The sequence below is a fragment of the Paramisgurnus dabryanus genome, chromosome 15 (genome assembly GCF_030506205.2).
Source record: "Paramisgurnus dabryanus chromosome 15, PD_genome_1.1, whole genome shotgun sequence".
Taxonomy (NCBI): domain Eukaryota; kingdom Metazoa; phylum Chordata; class Actinopteri; order Cypriniformes; family Cobitidae; genus Paramisgurnus; species Paramisgurnus dabryanus.
Genome location: NC_133351.1, coordinates 6,236,047 through 6,262,389, shown reverse-complemented (window position 1 = coordinate 6,262,389; position 26,343 = coordinate 6,236,047). Strand labels below are relative to the sequence as shown.

The window sequence follows — 26,343 nt, the reverse complement described above, 5'->3', positions numbered from 1 at the left end:
TAGCTTGCCTGTAAAATGTCAATTTTTTATGAAAAATTCACATAAATTATGATCTAAAACTGATTTAAATTGTTTTAGATATTGATCTAGATGTTATGTGTTGAATTCGGCTATTTGGTGTTTAAAAAAAAAACATAAAAGAATTACAGGAAATAAATCATTTCGACCAGCAGAGGCCCCTAGAGACCCATTCATTTGACTGGATGTGGCCAACTGCTCAAAATCAGTACTTTAGTGATACATTTTGTGAATTTATATTTATATAAAAATTAGAAAGGACATTAAAAATAAAATTAATTCAAATAGTATACTTTTTTGTAGTTTTTGATGCATTTTGAAATGTCTGTTTTTACAAAATGCCACAGAAATTTGACTGAATGTAAGTGTGTGTGTGTGTGTGTGTCTTTGTTTGTGTGTGTTTGTGTGTCTTTTTGCATTTGTGCTCTAGTACCAGGCCTACCTTTCTGTGTTTCAGATTTCAGATTTCCTCTGGATGCATTGATTTTTTTGACAAATAAAAAAAATTTTTTTTTTTTTTTTTTTTTTTTGCATTTCCCATTCATTTCAATTGGGGTCATTTTTACCCCCAAAGGGCCACTTTTGGTATTTTTTTTATTTACACATCTTTAGAACAACCGAATCAAGCACAGTTTTTTATATGAATCTTGACAGATAATCTGGAAGAGTCACAAAATCTTATTCCACTGAGATTAAGGGAACCATGTTTTTAAACTAAAGAAAAGTAGTTTGGGGGTACGATTGACCTCAAGGGACTTATTAGGGTTAAATAAGCTATCTGCTTCTGATCACTGTCAATGGATTTATAGTAATAAATGAATATTAAATAAAGTTGAAACTAAAGTAGACTGTCAGAAAAATGGTCTGCCATGGTCCCCTTCAAAAACTACACATTTGTACCAAACAGTTTATATTAGTACCAAATGTATCTCCACATAAATGATAAATAGGAACTTTTTAAAGATGAATGGTTAATAAATTAACAATTTTGCCATCTACTTTACTTTTCACATCTTCCATGTCGTCTATAATTTATCTAGTTTTCTTTTAAAGGGGACATATCATGAAAATCTGACTTTTCTATGTTTAAGTGCTATAATTGGGACCCCAGTGCTTCTTTCAACATAGATAATGTGTAAAAGAACAACCCAGTAACTTAGCTTTGGTAAACCATTCTCCATGCAAACATGTGAAGAAATAGCTATGCCCCCTGTGATGTCAGAAGGGGATAATACCTTGTGAAATGTCCCCTTTAAAATAATAGATTGCATTATTGTTGGCCATTGTCTTCTCCTCCTTTAATACTAAGTTGTATACTGTACCTTGTAATGCACTGTACGTCACTTTGGATAAAAGCATCTGGTAATGTAATTGCTCTCTCTTTAAAAAGTTTGTTTTATAATCCTAACTCTACACAAGGTAGCTGGATTTTATTATTTACATTTAGCATTTTTCCCTGCTAATCCGAACAGACCTTCGACCCACCGCTGTCAGAAAGTGATGTGGGAAATATACAGGAAGTGTATAAAACATCCAATTCATTCTCAACACGTAGTGAATATGGCTTATATCTGACAAGAAGCAGAAACAGCTTCTCACTCTTGGCATGTGCGTGGTCGTCTCTCTTAGCATTTTAGGAAGCAACAGAGGATTAATAGGCAACATTTTTCCAAACAAGCAGAGAGCATGTGACACAATGAAAGACCCATGAGCGTCTTTGCCCTCGGGTTTCGTGGTCTGTTCATTAACATCTGCCAATTTCTGAGAGCCTGAAATGAATACAGAGACAGAAAACAGGAAACAGTCAGTTGCCAGGAGACATCATCAGTGGGTTTTAGTGAATGCACTGATGGAGAGGTGGGTCGAGGACCAGAACTGTACTTGTTGACAACAGTGCCCACACAACACAAAGCAGAGATATCCAGAAGGTCTGCTGTGCACATGTCAAATTGTCTTTCTCAGGTTAGCACCTAGTTTTAAAGGTGCACTGCATATATTTTAGGAGGATCTTTTGACAGAAATGCAATATAATATACATAACTACATTTAAAGGAAAACACCACATTTTTTCAATATTTTACTATGTTCGTACCTCAAATTAGACAAATTAATACATACCCATCTTTTTTGAATGCGTGCGCTTAATCGTTGTACAACGTGTCGTGAATGTGTTAGCATTAGCCTAGACCTATTCATTCCTTAGGATCCAAACAGGGATGAATTTAGAAGCCACCAAACACTTCCATGTTTTCCCTATTTAAAGACATGAGTAGTTACATAAGTAAGTATGGTGCCACAAAATAAAACGTGATTTTTTAAGCGGATAAAAATGAGAGACGTCTCTGCTGTGTCCTAGAACATCTCATTTCAGTTCTTTTTGCGGATTTGGGAGGCTGTGACCTTACTGTGCTTTCATACCGCCACCAGCAAGAGCTTCAATAAAAGCTCTGGCTGCCCTACTAATGACACTATAGAAATGGTGTAGTGGACGCTCTGACGCTAGAATGCATTATCTGGAATCCTCTCAAGCGGAGGTTTTCCGCCTTCCGATTGGTTGCCGCCGAACGTTTTCCACCTTTCGATAGGTTGCCGCCGAACCGCGTCATAGCTTACTGTATTACCAGAAAGTTGAGCTGATTTCAACTCTCCTAGATGCTCACGGCGTACATGACGCACCGCTGCCAGACGGAACTCGCCGCCGGCTCTCATTGAAAATGAATGACTTCCGGCCACTTTGATGCTCTCGCCGGTGGCGGTATGAAAGCACAGTTAGAAGGTCACAGCCCTCGAATTGGGACACAGTTTCTGTTTGTATGGTTAATGATAACGTTTTTAATTGGGAAATTTTTTCAGAATCAGCCTTCAGCCTAAATGGTTTTGACACCCCTTTCTTAGACAATGCCATGTTTGTCCTGTGTCGGCTACAGTAGCTTCTCTATGCGTTTCAAAATGGGAGAAGTGAGCAGTGGACTGAGCCATTGGTTGCAATTCGCAATCTTACCGCTAGAGGCCACTAAAATCTAAACGAAAAACACGCTTAAAATAAATACTGCATAATGATAAGCATTGCACATAGGAAGTGGCTGAGCTTATTATATGATTGGTTTATTAACACTCTGGGGTCGACTGCGGCGGGCGCCGCAAACTCTTTATCTTTCAATCACTCTGCAAAGAGACTTAGATAACTCTGCTGATTTTGGACATACAGATATGATTTATACATCATTTAAAACATTAAAGTGTCTAGTTTTTTTCTGTCCACTCCCAATAAAAACAGAATGTTGTGCTTTTCGTAAAATTAAGAAAATAAACATGATGCGCGTTTTGTTCTCTCTCCCTCAGTAAAGTCCTTTCAGAAACACGTCAGAAAAATTAACTGTAACTTAACGAATACTTGTCATAGAAATAAAAGATACATGTCTACATAATGCTTGGAATATCTGCTTTTAACTGATGTAAGTGAAATTGAAAACAAATATTGTAATTCGTTGTTAACTGTATTATCATTATAAAAGATGCGATTGCAAACATCACATCTACTTGTTTACTCTCACCTGTAAATAAAGTTATCTCCAGACAGACGCGAGTGTGTGTGCTTCGTCAGTATGACGCGATGTCCAAATGCACACACAAACACATAATGCCTCATATTTGACGAGCTTTGTGGTATTCTTATAAAAGATGCGATTGCAAACATCACCTACTTGTTTACTCTGTGTTTCTATCAACCTAGAAAACGTGAGAAAGATCAACCCAGTAACTTAGTCTTGGTAAACCATTCTCTTCAAGCATGTGAAAAAATAGGTAATTGAAATTTGGCTCCCCCTGTGATGTCAGAAGGGGATAATACCACCCCCTTAATCTGCACTATTCAACCACGCCACTGCCACTTAGTCCAGAGATCAGCTCATTTGCATTTTAAAAAACACACCCAAAATGGCACATTTTTGCTCACACCTACAAAGTGGCAACTTTAACATGATATAATAAATCATCTATGGAGTATTTTGAGCTAGAACTTCAAATGTGTACTCTGGGGACACCAAAGATTTATTTCACATCTTAAAAAATCCTTGTGAAATCTTCCTTTAAAATAGCCAATAGCGCTCAGTTTACACAATAGCCTGAAATTGAATGAAAAGCTGAAGTGCAGAATGATGTCATCAAAACTGATGATCCATACTGATTAAAGTTAGAGACTGTGAGATTGAATGTAATTGTGAATGCCAATTATGTTAATGTTTTGGGAAACACTGTCGGAGCTAAACTCTGCAGGACACCGGCCCTCCCCTTGATCTAAAGGTTCCCATATTCATACTAAAAGCAAAATAAAAAGATTTTTAAAGTGAGACATGACGATAAAAGATACTGTGTGCTGAATCAATACTAATCATGATAATACCAATAATAATTTAAAATCAAACCAGACTTTTTTGGGAAACATACATTTTATAAATTCTCTTATGCACTCACACGGCTACATGCAAAACAGAATAAATTAGTTAAGCACTCGCTGTTTTATAAAGCTGATGTAAATCCTGCATGTTCAAAAAATGTCACCTCTCTCATGAACAAGCTCTTAACACTCCCATACACACTCAACACCTTTCTGAACAGCTGTTGCTCTAATGTTAAAGGTCGGTCCATTGTTAATGTCCCTGATGTATCTCTGCTGTTTTATCTAAAACACTGGTCTGAAAAGAAAATGTGTGTTTCTGTATTTGTGGATGAATCAATCCCTGTTTATGGCACCCTATGGCACCCAATAAACTGATTTGGCTTTTGGATGTTCAATAAGATTTTATAAAAACTATAAGCCCACATACAGTAAGTGTTGTAAATATCTGTTAGGACAGTTTAATGGGGGCCTCTAGTGGATATAAATCTGTATACAAAGACTTCCAAGCATAATTTTCTATTAGTGATAAACGTCATTAATTAAAATGGTTCTTTATCTGTTACAGCATATTGAAAACAGTGTGCAAAGTGGATCATAGTTACTGTACTGATTTACACTAGTTTTCAGTTCTAGGGCTCTATCTTGCACCCAGCGCAATTGACTTTGTCAGTGACGCATGTATCATTCGTATTTTGCGCCGGCGCACAGCGGGGTTTTTCCCTCCACAGATGCACGTCAGCAAACTAGGGAATGAACTTGCGCTCCCTGGGCGGTTCAGCGCAAAAAGGAGGCGTGTTGCGGCGCAAACCATCTCTTATGCTATTTTGCAGTTTCAAAAAACAATTGCGCTACTAACCAAAAAAAAATAGTCTAAAGTCAGTGGCGCGTTGCGCGTGGTTCATTATGCTATTTTAAGGGCGCATGCTTGACCATAATGTATAGCGTGCACAACGCGCATACACTTTGCTTATCTAATCTACACAGATGCAACAGTTATTTTTGCAAATCATAAATTGTTACACTTAAAAATATTAATACACGAGATAAGGGGAATCATAGTGGTGAGCATTGGTGATAGTTTTTATTTATTCTCATGCAAATAACGATTAAAATATTTTCATAACTTTGTTGTGTGGCTGTATTACGTTTATTTTATGTAAATAATAGTTAAAATGTTTTCATAAGAAACCTTAATGTATATGAACTTGATTTGTAAGAGTACTTTGGGGTTGGACCTTGCTTGCGTTTCTTGGGTCCGATTTCAAAGCCCCCAAACCCTTTCAGCGGTGAGGGTGGACGCAGCGATGTCCTCTGCTGGCGTCAAGTCCTGAGGCAGATCCACCTCCCGTTACACGGCGTGCCCGATTTATGCTGGCAAGCGTGGGATTCCCCCGTACAAGGACGTCGGTCTCCTCGGCTGTGAACCGCTCCTGGCGTGCGCCTGGTAAATCCGTCATAATAATAGCAACCCGCCATGGAACTTGCGCCCTTGCGTTTAAAGGGAATGTTGGATGACGTTCTGATTGGTTTATTTGACGTTACGCCCAAACCACACCTATGAATAATGAACCTACTTCAGACCAACCCCTTATTGATTTGCGCCCGGCGCAAGAGTTATTTCTCACACCGGGAAAATAGCAACAGCGCCAAAGATCCGCCCACAAACTCACTTGCGCGTTGCGCTTCGCACTTGCGTTTCAGATCGTTAAAATAGAGCCCCTAGTGTTAAACTCTTGACTAAAATGTTTCTCTTATGATTTAAAAAAAACTTGAATCTGAATCTAAATTTTTTTTATATAAACATAATTTTGACAAAACGTACTAAAATAGTCCCCAAGATGAGTATCAAAAAGTATGATAAAATGCCAGAAGTATGATTTGCAAAGTTTAGGTAAAGGGTGACTACTTCAAAATATATATGTTTATCTCATAGTTACATTTATGCCATTTCATGGTTTTGAAAAGTTTGCTATTACACTTGACTTAAAAATGGACAAACCCAGCTGTCAGATCAAGTCAGTGGTTCTTAAACTTTTCGGTGTGTGCCCCTCCAAACCATGTTGGGTGCATCCCTTTGCAGACCCCCCAAAAGAAAATTCATGGCATAAAATAGTTTCAAACAAGACTTTAAATTAAACAAAACATTAAATTATATGATGTAGTGTTGTTGGTTAGTAGCCATAATTTTAATAACTGCACATAACTTACACCTTATCCACACCTTTGTTAACTTCAAATTCAAGGACCTTTCAAGGACTTTCCAGGTCCAATACCCTTAAATTCAAGGACTAAATGTGGGGACACATTTCAAGTGAGAGCAAGGTTACATCGTGTTACCTTTTAAGATACATTGTCGAGGGAACTCGTGCTGCGTCACTGCAGGGACACTTTTGGGACGCCTCCAAGGATAAGTGCGTCTGAATGTGTATATCAAATTCAACCAATGGTGAGGCTTAACGACAAAGACAGGGTGACGCTGGAACCAGGAAGTATTTCGCTATCTGAAATATTGCCAAAGACGACGTAACAGGGATGCAGGAAGTATGGCAAGGGAGACGCAGCGCCTCATTCCCTTCTCAGGGAACAACAGATACATACGTAACCCGAGATGTTTTCAAAATGTATGCAAAAAAGCATTTTGGTATGAATCAACATTCGCATATAGAAGATATAAGCATGTAAAGCGAACAGATTAGCACGTGTGATTAAAAAATCTAGAATTTTTATGATATCATCCTACACTACACAGGGAATAATATGGATTTTTCTTGCATAAAACAGATTCAAGCACTTTCAATGACCTGTATCTATGTATGTATATTTTCAAAAACTTCCCAGGGCCTTGAATTTTTCCCTCAGATTCACAAACTTTCAGGGATTTCAAGAACCCGTGGGAACCCTGAAAATAAAACTGCACCCCGGCACCATCTATCGCCTCCCAATTTGAGAACCACTGGATAAGTTAAGCCAGAGAATCTTTATATTTGACCCAACAATGGGTTAAAACATCCTGGCATTTTGTGTGGAAACTATTTTTGATTTGAAACACCTTTTTTGCGCTGAAATAACCTAGCATTGTAAAATGTGAAAAAAGTGAAGTAAAGAAATAAAGTGTTTCAAAACTTTTGATCAGTAGTGTTTAACAGGATGAGAAAAAAATAGAAGAAAATTAAAACTGCTTTAAGCACTCTTTTTTATGTTTTAACAGCTTTTAAGAAAATTACACACAACATCTTTAAGCGAAATATAATTTCTTATTTTTTCTTTTGAATGCAATGTGAAATGTGACAGTCCTCGCCAGATTCACGCAATTACAGAAGCCAATATTTTTCATAAATTACACAAACCCATCACACCTTTCGAACCAATTTTGGCACATGAATCACCAATCAACTTGTTTCCTGAGCTGAATACTGATGGAGAAATGGCGTCCTCTTCACAGATGTTTAAAGCACACACACACTCACACACACACACGCGCGCACACACACACACACACACACACACACACTGAGGTTCACCTAACTGACAGTGAAGGGCTGTGTTTTGAAGAAAGGCCATTGTTGAATACCACCTCTCAGCATGCGTTATATAAATGTGGATCTGTTACTGAGGGCAGCGGGCGAGTGTTTAGCATCAGAAGCTGTAATGTTGGGGGGCGTGAGGGCCACTTCACCTCAGGTACACTGCGCTCTGATTGGACTACACAGCATAAGAGCTTGACAGAGGCTTCCATATAGTGTAGAGAGCCAGTGAAGGTATCAGGCCCCTTTAAAGTCAGTAGTGTTTTGTGTGTTTGCATGAGAGAGAGAAATGCAAATACTGTACACTTGTGCTATTTATTCACAACATCCGTGTAAGTACCTTGAATGCTTTGGCACTCATTATTAATTTATTAACCCTATTATTCTCAGTATAAATTCTTATTTTCTCAATGAAATTTGGCCCTGCCCATAAAAACCCAGCTTAAGTCGTTTATTTGTGAATTACTTTTCTACATAAAATCATCCTACATAACATTCTGCGAAAATATAACCTTGATATCTTTAATTAATATTGACTGAGTCAAAATTTTAAATCAATGTAAAGCATCATTAGATCATGAGACTTTAACCTGGATTTCACAGACAGGGTCACAATTTGCATTTACTGTATAAAATACAATTCACTGCATGACAGCAAAATTATAGCTTTAAAATTTGAATATTAAATTTTGCACTGTAAGCAGTAAAAAAATTTTTTTTTAAACATTAACAACAATTTTAAACTATATTACCCAAAATGTGTGTGTACTAATATTATACTCTTAAAAATAAAGGTCCTACAAAAGGTTTTTTAAAACAAAACGATGTATGATTTGTTGAAATCTGACAAAAAAACAGTGCTACACCTGTTTGAAGTTGATTTAAAGTTAAAAAGATTTTTGAAGGTTAAAAAAAAAATCACTGCATCTATACATTAAAATCACTGGTAAAACGAATGGATTTGGCACAAACAAAGTCAAAGACAATATCTCTCTCTCTCTCTCTCTCTCTGTCTCTCTCTCTCTCTCTCTCTCTCTCTCTCTCTATATTTATATATATATACTGTATATATATTTTGTGTATATGTGTAAATATCGGGCTGGAGCATATGTTTGCATGCTTCGGATCTGTCAGTCAGCGCCAGGAAGATCTTTTCAAGTGTTGACGCTCTTATTAACTCTTAAAACATCAATCAGGTCCCGATTTTTATCGCTTTTAATAATTTGTTTAACATCAAGCAAGTCCTGCAATTTATTTTCTAAATCCTGCATGTTTTAAAACCGAAACCAAAATGACAGATGCACATGTGGATGGACACACAGTTTTGTATTAGATTAAGCATTTAGGATGGCACACCTCTCAGAAAACAAACAAGATAATTTTAGATGTTTTATGACTATTTAGAGCATTGGGATCGCAAGACAACACTGTAAAAAAATTCCATAGAAATTGCAGCTGGGTTGCCGGTAACTTACCGTAGATTTAAATTTATGTTTTTTTACTGGCAACATTTTGTTCAAAGTTAAATGAACATTAAACATTTCTTTGTCTTTACAGAGTAAAACTAAAAAAACTGCATCAAGCAAAGCATTCTGGGAAACAAAATAGCATAAAACAGAAAAAGGTTGATGATGATTTCTGGTTCCCAGAATGCTTTGCATGAGGCTGTTATTGTATAGTTTTATTCTGTAAAGATAAAGACTTGTTAATATTTCAAAATTAATTTAACTTTGAACAAACTCTTGCCCGTAAATAACATAAATTTAAATCTACGGTAAATTACCGGCAACCCAGCTGCAATAACATTGTAATTTCTACGGAATTTTTTTACAGTGAAGGGCTTGATGTACTTATTTTGATGACTTCTTTTTTCGAGGGCGCTCGATGCGAAGTTCATCACAACATGTATGTAGCCCGTCATGTGTGTGGTTCGTAATTTCAAAATATGTGTTCTGTGCGTCGAGTGAACCTATGTGCATCACGTGTCTTGTCAAAATAAGTGCCTGCTGCAGACGCGTCTAAAGGGTTTAAGATAAAAGAGACGCTCACGTTTGCCAGATACTCGCAAAATCTCATGCGTAATCAGAGTTTACTGTTAAGGGAGTGTTTTGCGTGTATTTTGTGAATGTGAGCGTCTCTTTTATCATAAATGGTTTTGACACGTGTGCAGCAGGCACTTATTTTGACAAAACATGTGATGCACATGACTCACATGACACTCTGAACACATATTTTGAATTTGCGCCACTCGGAAGAGCAGTCACGAGCCGCCACTGGTGTGCATTCTGACTCACTTTGCCAGCATGGGTCACATTTAGTCAAAGTTTCCTAAAAAAAAAACATTTCTTTCTTACATTTTTATAGTAAAAAAAAAAATGTTCACTACCTTTTTTGAAATAGAAAGGTTAAAAATATGCAGCATTTTTTTCAACTAATTAAAATTTTAAGTTAAACTATTTCAACTTGATTTTATAAGTTATGTCAACTTTTTTAAGCCAAAACTTAAAATAGTAGGTTGAATTGACTAATTCAAAACCAAGTTGTTTTAACTTTTTTACAGTGTGTTAGGTTCTTCATGGAACCAAACAGGAAAAGATGGTTCTTCTATGGCATTGTATAATACCTATTTTTTGAGTGCAATAAAGACAAGACCAATCGCAATTCAGTATGCACTCATAGAGAGATAATGGGATATGTTTATCTTAAATGTCACAGAAAATGTAACCTTGACCTTATGTTAACTATCCACATTATGAGTCCATATGTTTAGTGGTTTGGGCTAATTGCACAAGTTCAATATTTAGGGTGGGGGTGAACGCCTGAGGAATATCAGTGCTCTTATAGTCTCTTCAGCACTCAATTCAAGAGCTGCCCCACTTTTGTAATCCATACAACATAACAAGAAACTATTAGACAGTAAATGCAGGTCATTGTGTGGGATGCCTGATGTGAAAATGATCAATTCTACCCAATTAAAGATGTAAGACCAGTGCCAAATGGTAAGACGCTCTTACTGCAGGGACGGTCTCAGAGGAGCTTTGTTCTCATTGGCCTAAAGTTATATAGATAGTTATACAATATACAGATACAGAACTCCTTCTCCATCCCATTTAATGAAGTTTTTAGCCGCAATCTTTGCAATAGCACACCAGATTATTAACCACTACGCAACCCCCACACGATAGAGGTGGCAACGTAACCATTAGTGACCCAGCTGGAGTGATAAAATTGTGGTTAGAGACATTGTGCCCGCATTACTTGTCATGCATGAAATGCTCACTGATGCATTCGTCCAATGAACTGCAGTGACACAAATAGAGACCAACTTTGGACTTACCTCTGAGACGTGCTTTTGTACTTCTGCCTGTAAAACACAAAATGGAAGTATGTTAGCTTGCAACACTAATAAGCACATTCAACTGGAAAAAATACCCAAAGGTTTCTCTATAATAGCTGGAGACTAAATGTTCTCACTTATGTTTTGTGTTGAGGAATACTGCACCTAAATAAAAACTCTTGTATTATTTGCTTGCATTCAATTTCTAAGCACGCATGAACTTTCTTTTAAGTAACACAAAAAGCTAAATAATAGTGACTCACAGTCTCAGGGCCACACACTTTTATTGCGTCTTTTTTCAATGCAAGTGAATGGAGACAGATGCTATCAGTCATTCTGTCTAACATCTCTTCCTTTGTGCTCCACATGGAAAAGATCTTAAAAAGAATGTGAGGCCGAGCAAATGATGACAGGATTGGTATAAGCTCAAATAGTTCTCCTAAAATCTCTTTATTGAAATAAAATACTCAGTTGAAAGAGTTGTTGACAGTATAAAATTATTGTTTATAGCATAGCTGAAATAATTTAGTCCATGGGTCTTCAACAGGGGGTCCTTGGTGGTATAACCGGGGGTCCTCCAAATATTGTTTGAATGAAAAATATATGGAAAAATGACAGTACCCATAATATAATGATATAAATTCACCCAAAATAGTGTTATCAGTTCAATTAAAATGGTATGTAGTATGGCAAAAATTATTATTTTAGTCTCTTTGTAAAATAACCATATTAACCATATTTAACCATCCTAATTTGATACATGAACTGGGGGTCCCTGCTCCTCCTCTCCATCCATTAAGGGGTCCCTAGCCTAAAAACGGTTGAAGACCACTGATTTAGTCTAAAGAAACTGACAAAGAACATTTGAGTTTAAATCATAATTTTGACTTTGTACAAGTTGGTATTTTGATTTTTGAAGCTAAATTCGTGACAATGTTACGATGTCTTAAATTCTAATGAAGATATTTGTACTTTAGATAAATAAGATACTGAGGTCTTTAAGGAGAAAATGCTAAGACCCTGGAACAAAAAAACAGACATAAGTTGCATGGGTATATTTGTAGCAATAGCCAACAATAGATTGTATGAGTCAAAATTGTCCCCAAAAATATTTTTGTGCCAAAAAATTATTAGGATATTATGTAAAGATCACATATTTAGCAATTTCTTTCCGTCAATAAAAAAAGTATTTATTGTTAATTTATGTGTTGATAAGGACTTTATTTGGACAACTTTAAAGGTTATTTTCACAATAATTAGATTTTTTTCCACCCTCAGATATTGAAATAGTTCAGCCAAATGTGGCCCTATCCTAACAACTATACATCAATGGAAAGCTTATTTATTCACATATTATATATATATCTCAGTTGACCCTTATGACTGGTTTTGTGTTTCAAGGTTCCAGGTTTTGTGTCCTCACTTCATAAGAGATATTAACTCTTTCCCCACCATTGACGAGTTATGTCGTGACCTCCCTACGTCACTTCGCATTTACGTGAGGTCGTGCTGGACCGGACCTAGACAAAAAGTTGTGGTTTAAAAGTACATATTTTTTATTTTTATTGTCAAAAATGACAATCGTTTCGATAGATAAGACCCTTATGCCTCATTTAAGAGTTAACTCGTCAATTAAGAGAAAACACTTCCCTGCCAATGACAAGTATTTCCAGCAATCCAGTAATACCCCTATTGTCCACCAGGTGGCATGTTAATTCGTTAAAGGATTAGTCAATTTTCTTTAAAAAAATCCAGATAATTTACTCACCACCATGTCATCCAAAATGTTGATGTCTTTCTTTGTTCAGTCGAGAAGAAATTATTTTTTTTTAGGAAAACATTGCAGGATTTTTCTCATTTTAATGGAGCCCAACACTTAACACATAACTCAACACTTAACTCTTTCACCGCCAGCGTTTTTAAAAAAGGTTGCCAGCCAGCGCCAGCGTTTTTCATGATTTTCACCAAAGTTTAATGCCTTCCAGAAAATGTTCTTCTTTAAATATATAAACATATACCAAATGAAAGAACAGACCCTCTGCTTTCAAACAAAAAAAACCGTTTCATCCTACCTTTAGTGGTTCTTTTGCAATCAGCTTTTGAATATGGGTAGGTTTCTGCAAAAACACCACATTTTGAGCAAAAAGCAGAGATAATTCCATTTTTATGACGGACTTTTCATAGAGATCCGATTCAGAGCGATCTTTAAAACAGACACGGACATGCAGCCGCTTGCCATAGGGCAATACTTCCGGGTTTAAAAAGTTGCGGAAGGGCGCCACCTGGTGGATAATAGCGGTATTGCGGAAAGACGGAAAATCTCGTCATTGGCGGGGAAGCGTTTTCTCTTAATTGACGAGATATCTCGTCAATGGCAGGGAAAGAGTTAACAGTTTTTATCAACGAAGTTTCAAAGGACTCTAAACAATCTCAAATGAGGCATAAGGGTCTTATCTAGAGAAGTGATTGTCATTTTTGACAATAAATATAAAAAATATACACTTTTAAACCACAACTTCTCGTCTAGGTACAGTCCTGATACGTCAGCACGACCTCACACCATAAGTCATGACGTCAAGAGGTCACAGAGGAAGAACGCGAAACTCCGCCCCAGTGTTTACAAGTGTCTTGAAAAAGGACCGTTCCTACGTTGTTGTATGTGGAATGATACTAATTAATGTCTTTGTGTCAGTTTATTGTTTAAAATGGTCCGCAAATGTGCGTTTCATATATGTAACATGTGACCTCCCTACGTCACTTCGCATTTACGTGAGGTCCCGCTGGACCGGACCTAGACAAAAAGTTGTGGTTTAAAAGTGCATATTTTTTATTTTTATTGTCAAAAATGACAATCGTTTCGCTGGATAAGACCCTTATGCCTCGTTCGAGTCCTTTGAAACTCCGTTGAAAAAAAAGTTAAGTGTTGAGTTAAGTATTAAGTGTTGGGCTCTATTAAAGTCTATTAAAATAAGAATAATCCTGCAATGTTTTCCTCAGAAAACATAATTTCTTCTCGAATGAACAAAGAAAGACATCAACATTTTGGAAGACATGGTGGTGAGTAAATTATTTGGATTTTTTTTAAGAAAATGGACTAATCCTTTTACTCATTGATGAGTTAACTCTTCAATTAAGAGAAAACGCTTCCCTGCCAATGACGAGTATTTTCGGCAATCTGTAATACCGCTATTATCCACCACACACTTCCGCAACTTATAAGACCCGGAAGTATCGACCTAGGGCAAACAGCAGGGGGAAACAGGTATGTACATGTATGTTTTGAGGATCGCTCTGATCTCTATCAGAAGTTAGCTTTTTGATCAAAATTTTTTGTTTTTAAAGAAACCTACCCATATTTGAGAGGTGGTAAAAAGAGAACTAATGAAGGTAGGATGAATTTGTTTGAAAGCAGAGGATCTGTTCTTTCATTTGATATACTGTTTGTTTATATATTTAAAGAAGAACAGGCATTAAACCTTTGCGAAAATCATGAAAAATTTTGCCGTTGGCTGGCAACTTTTTTTAAAAAACGCTGGCGGGTAAAGAGTTAAAAAGGATCTCATTTGTGTTTTCCATACCAGTGGGGGCCGGTGACTTTGCACAATGCGAAGATCATCAAAACATTGTGTGTGGCTTATCATGTCAAAATATGTTTTTGGCATGTCATGTGCATCTCACATCATGTCAGAATACTTGCCTGCTGCAGACGCTTCGAAGGGGCTTATGATAAAAGGGACGCTCATGTTTCCAGATACTCAATCTAATGTGTAATCAGAGCTTAAGTGAGTGTCTTGCAAGTATTTTGTGAATGTGAGCGTCCCTTTAATCATAAACCCTTTCAATGCATGTGCAGCAGGCACGTATTTTGACACGATGCACATGGTTTACATGATGCACTGAATGCATATTTTGACATGATGAGCCACACACGACACTACGAACACATTTTGAATTTGCGTCCCGCCACCAGCCACCACTCTTCCGTACCACTGTAATTTCTGTTTTTTATTACTGTTAGAACTGATAAGAACAGCAGGGTCTCTTTCCAGTATGCACAATGCCAACATCTTAAAAATACTGAAAATCTCACTTTCTCGCTGCAGTGAATTAGTCATCAAATGAAGCTTCTGTTATCAGACTCGGATGTGTTTTGCAAATGTTGGTTTGAAATCTAAAGCTCTCTTGAAACAGACAAACCGGGACAGTGCAGCGAAAATGCACAAATTATTCCCCAATTCATTTTATTCATTCATTTTGCTTTTCATTATGTTTATTTCAAAAGCACATTTTTATCATTTTAGCATTACGGCTTAAATCAGCCCAAACAGACTCCCTGCATTCTGACACCGTCCACCTCACATGCATGACAGCGTTCATTCAGAATGAATGGATGAGTGAGATTGGTTTGTTGGGATAGACTGAGTTCATCAAAGAGGCTTTGTGAAAAATGCTGGACCGCTTGCAGGATAAGCCATTTGGTGATTTCGACTTCCATAAAATTGCTTTGGTTGTAGGTCATTCCACTTGACCAGGCTGCCCTTTACTTTAGCCCCAATGCTTTTAACATCACACTGAGTGGGATTTACGTTTTAACATCAATTTATGAACAACAACAAATGGCTATTTTATATTTTATTTACAATACTGAATTAATATTAAACTAAATAAATACTTAACACATAGAGTGTACATTAAAAATAAAACACTGGCTGTCTGCGCCGTTAGCTCAATGGTAAGTAGGCCTGTCATGATAGCTACTTTTTATAAGTCGATTATAGTCGTGGTGCATGATTTTTGAAAAACACTTTGGAAATGGGAGTCGAGTAACAAAACACACGTGTAGCTAATCAGCAGTAAGGGGCTTGTCTACTAACCGACATAATTGCCTGGGTTGCATATGTGTGGGGTGGGTCTATCAAAAGAGGACCCAGATTCTATTGTGGTAGGGGTGTGTTTGTTTAGGTGATTTCAAATGTCAACATTGGCTTTCAGAGATCATGCATCCCGCCTTTAATTGCCCCAGAAATAATGTTGATGATCGATATTATTGGCATTTAAGACAATTACGTCATTGATTATACAACGACAATAAAAAAGCATAATAATCCAAGTACACCATTTCTAAGGATAACTTTTATTTGTCAAGAAAATTAAGACATTAAAATTGGAATGTAAGAAAAAATAAACATTTTAAATAATAAACATGAATAATATTATAGAAGGTATAGTGCCAGGCATTGGCTCAGCTGCATTTGAATTTAAAACAGTATGAATAGTCATTGTTCTGTGTAAATCATGTCTGAACACAGTTTATTGCTTTAGATCTGCGAGTATGCGACATTACGAGCAGTCACGTTTATAATAGCTAGTGTAAAACATCTCAGATCTAAACACTGGCTGTTATGGTTATGTTTCAGATTACTTTTTATATGTATTGCTCTTTTCGTCGCCCCTGTTTTAAACAAAGTCGAAATGACGACTCGTTTACGTTAATTTCTCATTCATGTCTAGGGCTGTCACGATTATGAAATTTGGCTGGCGGTTAATTGGCTAATAAATTGTGTCGATTATGAGGATTTATTGCCTGTGTTGGGAGTTTGATGATTATGACGACTAATTGCCTGTTTTAGGATTTTGACGATTAATTGCCTGTTTTGGGACTTTGATGATTATGACGATTAATTGCCTGTTTTGGGACTTTGATGATTGTGACGATTAATTGCCTGTTTTGGGACTTTGATGATTATGACGATTAATTGCCTGTGTTGGGACTTTGATGATTATGACGATTAATTGCCTGTTTTAGGACTTTGACGATTAATTGCCTGTTTTAGGATTTTGACGATTAATTGCCTGTTTTGGGACTTTGATGATTATGACGATTAATTGCCTGTTTTGGGACTTTGATGATTGTGACGATTAATTGCCTGTTTTGGGACTTTGATGATTATGACGATTAATTGCCTGTGTTGGGACTTTGATGATTATGACGATTAATTGCCTGTTTTAGGACTTTGCCGCTTATGACGATTAATTGCCTGTTTTGGGACTTTGACGATTATGACACTTAATTGCCTGTTTTAGGATTTTACGATTATGACAATTAATTGCCTGTTTTAGGACTTTGCTGATTATGACGATTAATTGCCTGTTTTAGGATTTTGACAATTGTGGCGATTAATTTCCTGTTTTGGGACTTTGACGATTATGACAATTAATTGCCTGTTTTAGGATTTTTACGATTATGACAATTAATTGCCTGTTTTAGGATTTTTACGATTATGACAATTAATTGCCTGTTTTAGGACTTTGCCAATTATGACGATTAATTGCCTGTTTTGGGACTTTGACGATTATGACAATTAATTGCCTGTTTTAGGATTTTGATGATTATGGCGATTAATTGCCTGTTTTAGGACTTGACGATTATGACTATTAATTGCCTGTTTTGGGACTTTGTCGATTATGACAATTAATTGCCTGTTCTAGGATTTTGACGGTAATGGGGATTAATTGCCTGTTTTAGGACTTTGCTGATTATGACTATTAATTGCCTGTTTTTGGGACTTTGACGGTTATGACAATTAATTGCCTGTTTTAGGATTTTGACGATTATGGCAATTAATTGCCTGTTTTTGGGACTTTGTCGATTATGACAATTAATTGCCTGTTCTAGGATTTTGACGGTAATGGGGATTAATTGCCTGTTTTAGGACTTTGCTGATTATGACTATTAATTGCCTGTTTTTGGGACTTTGACGATTATGACTATTAATTGCCTGTTTTGGGACTTTGACGGTTATGACAAGTAATTGCCTGTTTTAGGATTTTGACGATTATGGCAATTAATTGCCTGTTTTTGGGACTTTGACGATTATGACAATTAACTGCCTGATTTAGGATTTTGACGATTACGACGATTAATTGCCTTTTTTGGGGGGGACTTTGACAATTATGACAATTAATTGCCTATTTTAGGATTTTGCAGATTATGACGATTAATTGCCTGTTTAGGCCTTTGACGATTATGACGATTAATTGCCTGTTTTAGGATTTTGACGATTAATAGCCTTTTTTTTGGGGGGGGGGGCTTTGACAATTATGACAATTAATTGCCTGTTTTATGATTTTGACGATTAAGACGATTAATTGCCTGTTTTAGGACTTTGACGAATATGATGATTAATGGCCTGTTTTATTTGTTTTATTGTATCGCGTTGCACTGTCAGTTAAGGGGCGCCATCTGATACTGTCTCGTTTTAACAGTGGCTGCAGCTCCACCTTGTGTTTTTTAAAGAGATGTGCAATCATTGCGGTGCTCTGAAATCAAGAAGCATCTGAAGTAAAACAATTGTGATGTGATGATTATTTTTATTCATGTCGCAGTTGCAGGTTGTAGCTTTGAAACCCATTCCAGTCCAATTTATTCTTCCAAATTGTGTGCATTCATTGTAAAAAATATAGTATTTATCTAAACAAACACACGTGGCAATATAATATGGCAATTCAACAAGGTCATGGTTATTAATCGTGCGATAAGGCGATAAAGTAATTATCGCGACATGTCTAATAGTTGGTGCGCCACCAGCATCCTCACAGCGACCAGAGTTTGATTCCCATCCCTAAGGTCCTTTGGCGATCTCCAGGCAATGCTTTCCTGTAAACTCTCCACTATTTTGTCCAAATAAAAGGATAAAAAGCTTTAAAGTATAACTTTAAAAAAGTAAACACTGGCTAAAAGTCTTACAAACTAGCCAGTGAAGATTTAGGTACAACGTTAACTCTACAGAGTTTGCTGTTGCAGTGTTTTATGTATTGAACATTAAAACATTTTAACATGAAGAAAAAATTGATGTATGTTAGCATAAATAAAACACTGTTAGATTGTTGCACGCATAAAGAAAAAATTGATGTATGTAAGCATAAATAAAACACTGTTAGATTGTTGAACGCTAAGTTTCACTAGACTAGAAATAAACATTAAAATGGCACAATCCAAACACAGCTGAACCAAAACCCTACAAGATTTGTTTTCATTTGAATTCATTAAGCAAACTTGACATCTGAAGCAAGTGTGTTCGACTGATTAGTGTAAACAGTCTCATTAGTATTACATTCACACACCGCCTGCCCCGTGAGTCAAGAATCACCCACTCAGAGCCGATCACAACATCGTATCACACAGAGATCACAACTGTACAGCTCCCACATCACCAAAACAAACCCCAAATGTTTGATTGTTCCCCTCATGCAAGAGCTGTTGAAACAAGAAACCAAATCACTTACATTCCTTTAAGCCTCATCCACATCTTCCCCGTCTGATCGCACTTGGAGTACTTCAAGGAGTTCTCCAATCCGTCCGTGTCGTTGGCAAGAGAATCCATGGTTTGCATGTACGCTCGTGTTTGTGGATGTTACTAAGATGCAGAAGAATATGCAGGTACGCAGTTCAAAACATGCAAGCTCCGGGTCTTCAGAGCATCTCTCGCAGGATGTGCCGTGTGCGTCTCCCAAAGGGTCCTGCTTGTGCCTCCAGGGCGCATGAGTCTGTTGAAGTGAGTGTCAGCGCGCGGTGAGAGAACGCTGTCACATACACACACTCACGTCACACAAATGTTTTTCTCTCTCTTTCTCTCTCTCTCTCTCTCTCGCTCTCCCTCTCTCTTCTCTGAGCGGAAAAGCAGCGCTTCGCCTGATGAGTATCTATCTATCACCCTCTCTGAATCTGAACATTTGCCAGTTTCTCTCCCGGTTTGCGTGTTGCTCTTGTTTCTCCTTTCTCATCCAATAAATCTACGATGCAGGCAGTGCCGTTTCCTCACGAGCATCACGGAAATCTTTAATCTCACGCATTAGGTTGGTATTTATACCTCTGTGAATGCACGCATACGCACGCACATACCTTCATTACCTCCACTTGAAAGAAATTGGCACCTGTGTGCGTCTCAAGTATCGTCGCTCGGATTAAATCCGTTGCAGCGAGTGCAGATCGGAGGTTCTCGCGGATGCCCCCCTCCTCTTCCTCCTAGATCGCAGCTGTGTAAATGCCAGGAGAGCGAATTATCTTTTCACATGTTCGACGGCATCATTATCCTGTCCACCGTCAGCCGAAATTCACCTGCAACGTACCAGCTTGTGTCCGTGATTCAAAGAGGCGTGCCTGTTTGATGATATCATGAAGCTTGCTTTTTAAGTTGATTTTACCGCGGTGTGCATCGCTGTACGTGCATTGGGTGGCTGAGCAAAAAAGCCCCCCAACTGCATTTTCTCATGCCCGCCAGCCTTAATTCAAATCGCAGTAATCGGCTCATTCCAAAGCAGCTGCAAGGAGCAGCATGCTGTTCAAATTTTCATGAATGTTTGCAAAGTACAATCGGTTTGATTAGGTAGGCACGCGCTTTAAAAGCACATGAACGGTTTGCAAAGAGAACAAATCAGCAAACACATCTTAACCAAACCTATTTGGGGCAGCAATTCTGTATTAGATTCCCAAATCTTATTTCTACAAATAAAAGGAAATGATTTATGTGGTATCCAGGCGTGACTGGATTTCATTCATTAGGGACAAGGGCTGATCATCTCCGGCCTATTGAGCATTTATATGACATGAATAGATGGTTTCAGCAGTAACAACATAAACAGCATAACTTTCAGTAGTTTTTTTTCTGATGACAAGCAAAATAAATAACAGGTATATTATCTTCACTCTTAGAACGAATGTTGAAAACATCACATTTGTGTTTATTCTGGGAAAACACAATAAATGCGTTGTCCCAAAATCCACCCATCTCTGTGTTATTATTGAAACGACACATTTTGTGTTACTTTTAACACAACTTGTGTTGTATTTGAACACAAAATGACACATAATGTGTTAAAATTACACATAATGTGTTAAACTTACAGCACATCCTTTTCTGAGAGTGTTTGTTTAAGTCATAGCTAAAGAATTTATGACCGATTTATTTGTTAACGCACAGTGCGTGTCGACTCGCTGATATTGGCTGCCCTAGACCCCGACCATAAACATTTCCCTTTTTGCACCAACAGAGAAAGAAGTTCAAAACTTTTTGAAATGTGTCCTGCTTTAGAAATATCATTGGTAGATGAAAAAGAGACAATATGCCGGATATTTGGATAATGAATATTAAAATCGTATCAGTTAATGGTAATGTTTGGTGAACAAGCTGTGGGGAAAATGAACTGAAATGTACATCCCTACATTATACACTCTTAAAAATAAAAAGTGATGACTAGAAGAACCATTTTTGCTTCCTCAAAGAACTATTCAGCCAAGGGTTCTTAAATCTTCCCGAAGAGAAAACGCTTCCCTGCCATTGACAAATTTTTCAGACAAACCATATTTTCGCTATTATCCGACAGGTGGTGCTCCTACCCAACTTATAAAACCCAGAATTATTTCCTTAGGGCAAATAGTAGGAACTCTGTGTATGTTTTAACAATCGCTCTGAATCTGATCTCTATCAAAAGTCCTTTATAAAAAAAATTTTATCTCAGCTTTTTGCTAAAAATTGTGTATTTTTTGAAGAAGCCAGAAACATTTTCTGGAAGGCATTAAACTTTTGTGAAAATCATAAAAAATACTGGCGCTGGCTGGCAACTTTTTTTTAAACCGCTGGTAGGAAAAGAGTTAAAATCACCATTTCATGCATACCATTTTTACAATTGAACTCATTCCCCACCCAGCCTTTTTATGAAAATTTGTCCACCAGCATTTTTTGTGATTTTCACAAAAGTTTCACAAAATGCCTTCCAGGAAAATTTTCTTCTACACTGAAAAAAATTATTCATTCAATTTACTCAATTTTTTAAGGTAAGTGGTCGATCAATTTATTTAAGCTACATTTAAACAAAAAATAGAAAAACTAAAAAATCTTTTGTTTAAATGTAGCTAAAATAAATTGATTGCAACCACTTACCTTAAAAAAATTTAGTAAATTGAATGAATCATTTTATTCAGTGTAAAAATATATAAACATACAAATATATCAAATAAAGGAACAGACCATCTGCTTTCAAACAAACAATAAACAAACAAACAAACAAATAAAACGGGAAAAAAACTTTCATCCTATTTATATTTTTGTCTGCTTATAAACTCTTAAATATGGGTATTTTTCTTAAAAAATATATTTTTAGCAAAAAGCTGAAATAATTGCATTTTTGTGAAGGAATTTTGTTAGAGATCAGATTCAGAATGATTAACAAAACATACACAGAGTTTAAAATTAGTAAATAACGTTTTGGTTTCAATTTTTTTCATAAACTGGGTGATTATCCATCTAGTGCAGGGGTGGGGAACCCTGGTCCTGGAGGGCCACTGTTCTGCAGAGTTTTGTTCCAACCCTTATTAAACACACCTGATAAATCAAATTAAAGTCTTCAGGATCACTTGGAAATGAAATTCAGGTGTGTTTGATTAGGGTTAAAACTAAACTCTGCAGGACAGTGGCCCTCCAGGACCCAGGGTTCCCCACTCCTGATCTAGTGGATAATCACAGTATTGCAGATTAACATAAAAATTAATCGGGAACACGTTTTTTATGCAAATGTTTTCTCTTAATTGAAGAGATAACTCGTCAATGGCGGGGAAAGAGTTAATCTTCAGTTAACAAGCTGCGGTCGTAGATGGGGAAAATGAACTAAAATGAAGATTCCTACATTATACACACTTAAATATAAAAAGCGATGCCTAGAAGAAACATTTTTGCTTTCTCAAAGAACCATTCAGCCAAGGGTTCTTAACTCTTTCCCCGCAATTAACAAATTAACTCATCAATTAACAGAAAACATTTGCATAAAAAAAGGTGTTCCTGATGAATTTTTTTGTTTTCCGGCAATCCGTATTTCCGCTATTATCCAGCAGGTGGTGTTATTATGCTCTTAATCTCTATCAAAATTCCTCCACAAAAATAGAATTATTTCAGCTTTAATTCAATTTAAAAAAAAAAAATTTAAGAAACCTACTGTACCCATATTTGAGAGGTGATAAAAAGAGAACAAATGAAAGTAGGATGAAACATTTAATATAATCTTTCATTTGTATTTTTATATATTTATAATTATTGTATGTTTATATATTTGAAGAAAACATTTTCTGGAAGGCATTTAACTTTTGTGAAAATCATAAAAAATGCTGGTTGGAAAAGAGTTAAAATCATACATTTTTATAATCTAAAAATCTTTTTGCACCAATACATACCTCTGAAGTAATAATATGAACTTTGTAGGTGCAAAGCTAAAAGTTTACACAGCCCGATGTGACAGCTGAGATACATATTTTGACCATTTTCCGACCATCGTGAATTTATTTCTGTATGGTTCCATCTGTTGCACATAAAGTTCTTTGTAGTGGAGAAAGGCTATACAGACTATAAAAAATACGAAATAAATGATTTTTTCAAGAACCTTTACCTGAATGGTTCTCTAGGGAGCCAAAAAAAATCTTTTAAGCACATTTATTTTTAAGACTGTTGTGACCTTGGGCCACAAAACCAGACATAAAGGGCAATTGAGATTTATACATCATCTGAAAGCTGCATAAATAAGATTTCAATTTTGTGAGAATAGGAAAATATTTGGTTGAGATTCAAATCTAGAATCTAAGGGTGCAATAAAATTTAAATATTAAGAAAATCTGCTTTAAAGTTGTCCATTTAAAGTCCTTAGCAACACATATTGCCAATGATAAATACATTTTTGATACATTTACAATAGAACATTTACAAAATATCTTCATGGAACATGATCTTAACTTAATATCCTAATGATTTTTGACTATATATATATATATATATATATGTATATATAGTCAAAAATCATTAGGATATTAAGTTAAGATCATGTTCAAGTAACCGTGCTACTTATGACTGATTGTGGTCCAGGCATTGTAACTATGGGCTCCTTAATTGTCTGATTTAACAGAATAATTGTTTGTTATAAGTATTAATAATTTTTTTTTATTTAATATCTAGACGCTCTTCAATCTCCATACTCGATTTCCGCCTGAAAACTCCACTTTACTATTCCATACAAAGGTGTCACCTGACATCTCAGTCATTTTCTGTAATGAGATAACCACACATTTACGTCTCACTGAAATTTCATTAAGTATAAAAATAAATAACCCATCATCTCTGTTTTTGTTTAGTATTAGCGTGCGTTTGTTGACAGAGTGGGGAGTGCGTAATGAGGAGATGATTTGGCCCATTTGTTTCACATAAAACTATTTCAATAAATGGAAACACAAAATGGGACAGTACGCTTACACGGGCTGTGTAAATAAAACATTATTCATACTCGCTTTCGGCACTAAAACGGTGATTGATGAATGACGTTGCCATGGAAACAAACAGTGCCATACAAACGGCTTTGAAGGGAATGATTACAGCTGTAAAAGAATGGCTCGAAGGCCTCAGAGACAGACATGCAGACAGAATGGCAGAAGAGAGACAGAGCAACGACAAACACAACACATAACAACTGTACTGGGTTGCAGTCCACTTATCCTTTATGATTGCCCATGTGATTAGGGTGATTATCGATGACAAAAGAGCAAGCAGGAGATATTCGACAAAACTGCTTCTGTGCAAGAATAAGCCGGCGCTGTTTGATTTAAAGCACATCAGGGAAGCGAGAGGCTTTTGTGCTCGTCGGCTACTGAGTGCAGATTGTTCAGACGAGGTCTGGAATCATACAGTATGCTATGATGCATGTAAGAGTGTTCAAGTTGTGATAAACGCCAAGAACCACCTCCCGCATCACAGCAAATAACGAAGTCAAACACTTGAAAGCACTTCATATCACTCCATTAAACACAATGGCTCTGTTCCAAAACTTATCATGTTGCCTTTCTCTCCACTGCCTTCTAAGGTAGCATCTTAGATGAAAAGTTTTATGAATGGCACATAACACAAATTTTAGCAATTGAAATGCAAATTTTGCACAATTTCGGGATTTGCTTTACATCGAGAGGTGGGGTAAAGCAATTTTTATCAGCGCTTCTCAGTGATTTTAGTCTTGCTCCATATAGAATGCTCCATATCAGTTAACATTACGGACAGTGGGTCTCATTCACTAAAGATTGCAAATGTTTTTCATATTTATACACACACTTAAACTTCTCACAAAAAGTTTCCGCCTAAGGCTATATCCACACGAAGCCGGTGCATTCCCTATCCGATCATTTTTTTTCCTTGCTCTAAAAAAATAATCCGTAAACACCAAACCACTGAAACCGACTGAAAGCGGTGTAGTATATATGCCGGACCAGTATGGGGCGCTGTAATTCTGCCACAGATATACACTATACACGGAGAAGAAGACTTTGAGCATGCGCATAACCAACGTATGGTGTTGTCCATTATCGCTTGTTGGTCACCACAATTGCATTGAAGCAATAGATTTTGCTGTAATAAAGCTAGTAGGCTTTAGTAGCTTCTGTAGCACGAACACAATCACGTAATCCGCCGTTATTGTTGTTGCTGTTACGTGTGACGCTTCCGACACGTGATGTGATGACGTTTTCGCTTCACAAAATATACGGATTGGCTGTACAGACGAAACCGCAAGGGTGTCGGTTTCAGATTTATCCACTTTAGGACCCGGTTTCAAAAAATAGCAGATTCAGTCTCCCAAAACGCCGGATCCGTGTGGATGAAACGCCAATACGATAACAAATTTATACGTATACAGTGATACGCGTCTCCGTGTGGACAGCCCCTAATTCACAACACATGCGTACATACATGAGTTTGTACTTATATTTCAAGAGTTTCGTTGCAAAACGAGATAACTCCGTTTTTAACATTTTTGTCAAAACATGTTTATTATTATGTTATCATGCTGTTATTATTTTGTTTTATGGTGCTACTTAGCTGTATTTTTTTAAGTTATGAAGGTTTAAATCAAAACAAACCAACTGCAGTTGAATTGATATTAATTGGAATGCACAACCAAAAAAACGAGATTTCTGAAAAATTAAAAAAACGGAGTTATCTCGTTTTGCAACGAAACTCTTCATTTGTTCTTACATTTGTGAATTT

The 26,343-nt window shown here is 36.6% G+C and overlaps 1 protein-coding gene across 1 annotated transcript in view; it reads right to left on the bottom strand.

The window, feature by feature from the left end:
- Positions 1-20,476, bottom strand: part of pde1a (phosphodiesterase 1A, calmodulin-dependent) — a 103,705-nt gene extending 83,229 nt beyond the window's left edge. The window contains exons 1-2 of the mRNA XM_065252233.2: positions 19,565-20,476; positions 11,279-11,305 (exon numbers count right to left, since the gene is read on the bottom strand). Coding sequence (XP_065108305.1) covers positions 11,279-11,305; positions 19,565-19,671 — 134 coding nt within the window. The 5' untranslated portion in view covers positions 19,672-20,476. The remainder of the gene's footprint in view (positions 1-11,278; positions 11,306-19,564) is intronic.
- Between the last annotated feature and the right edge of the window lie 5,867 nt (positions 20,477-26,343).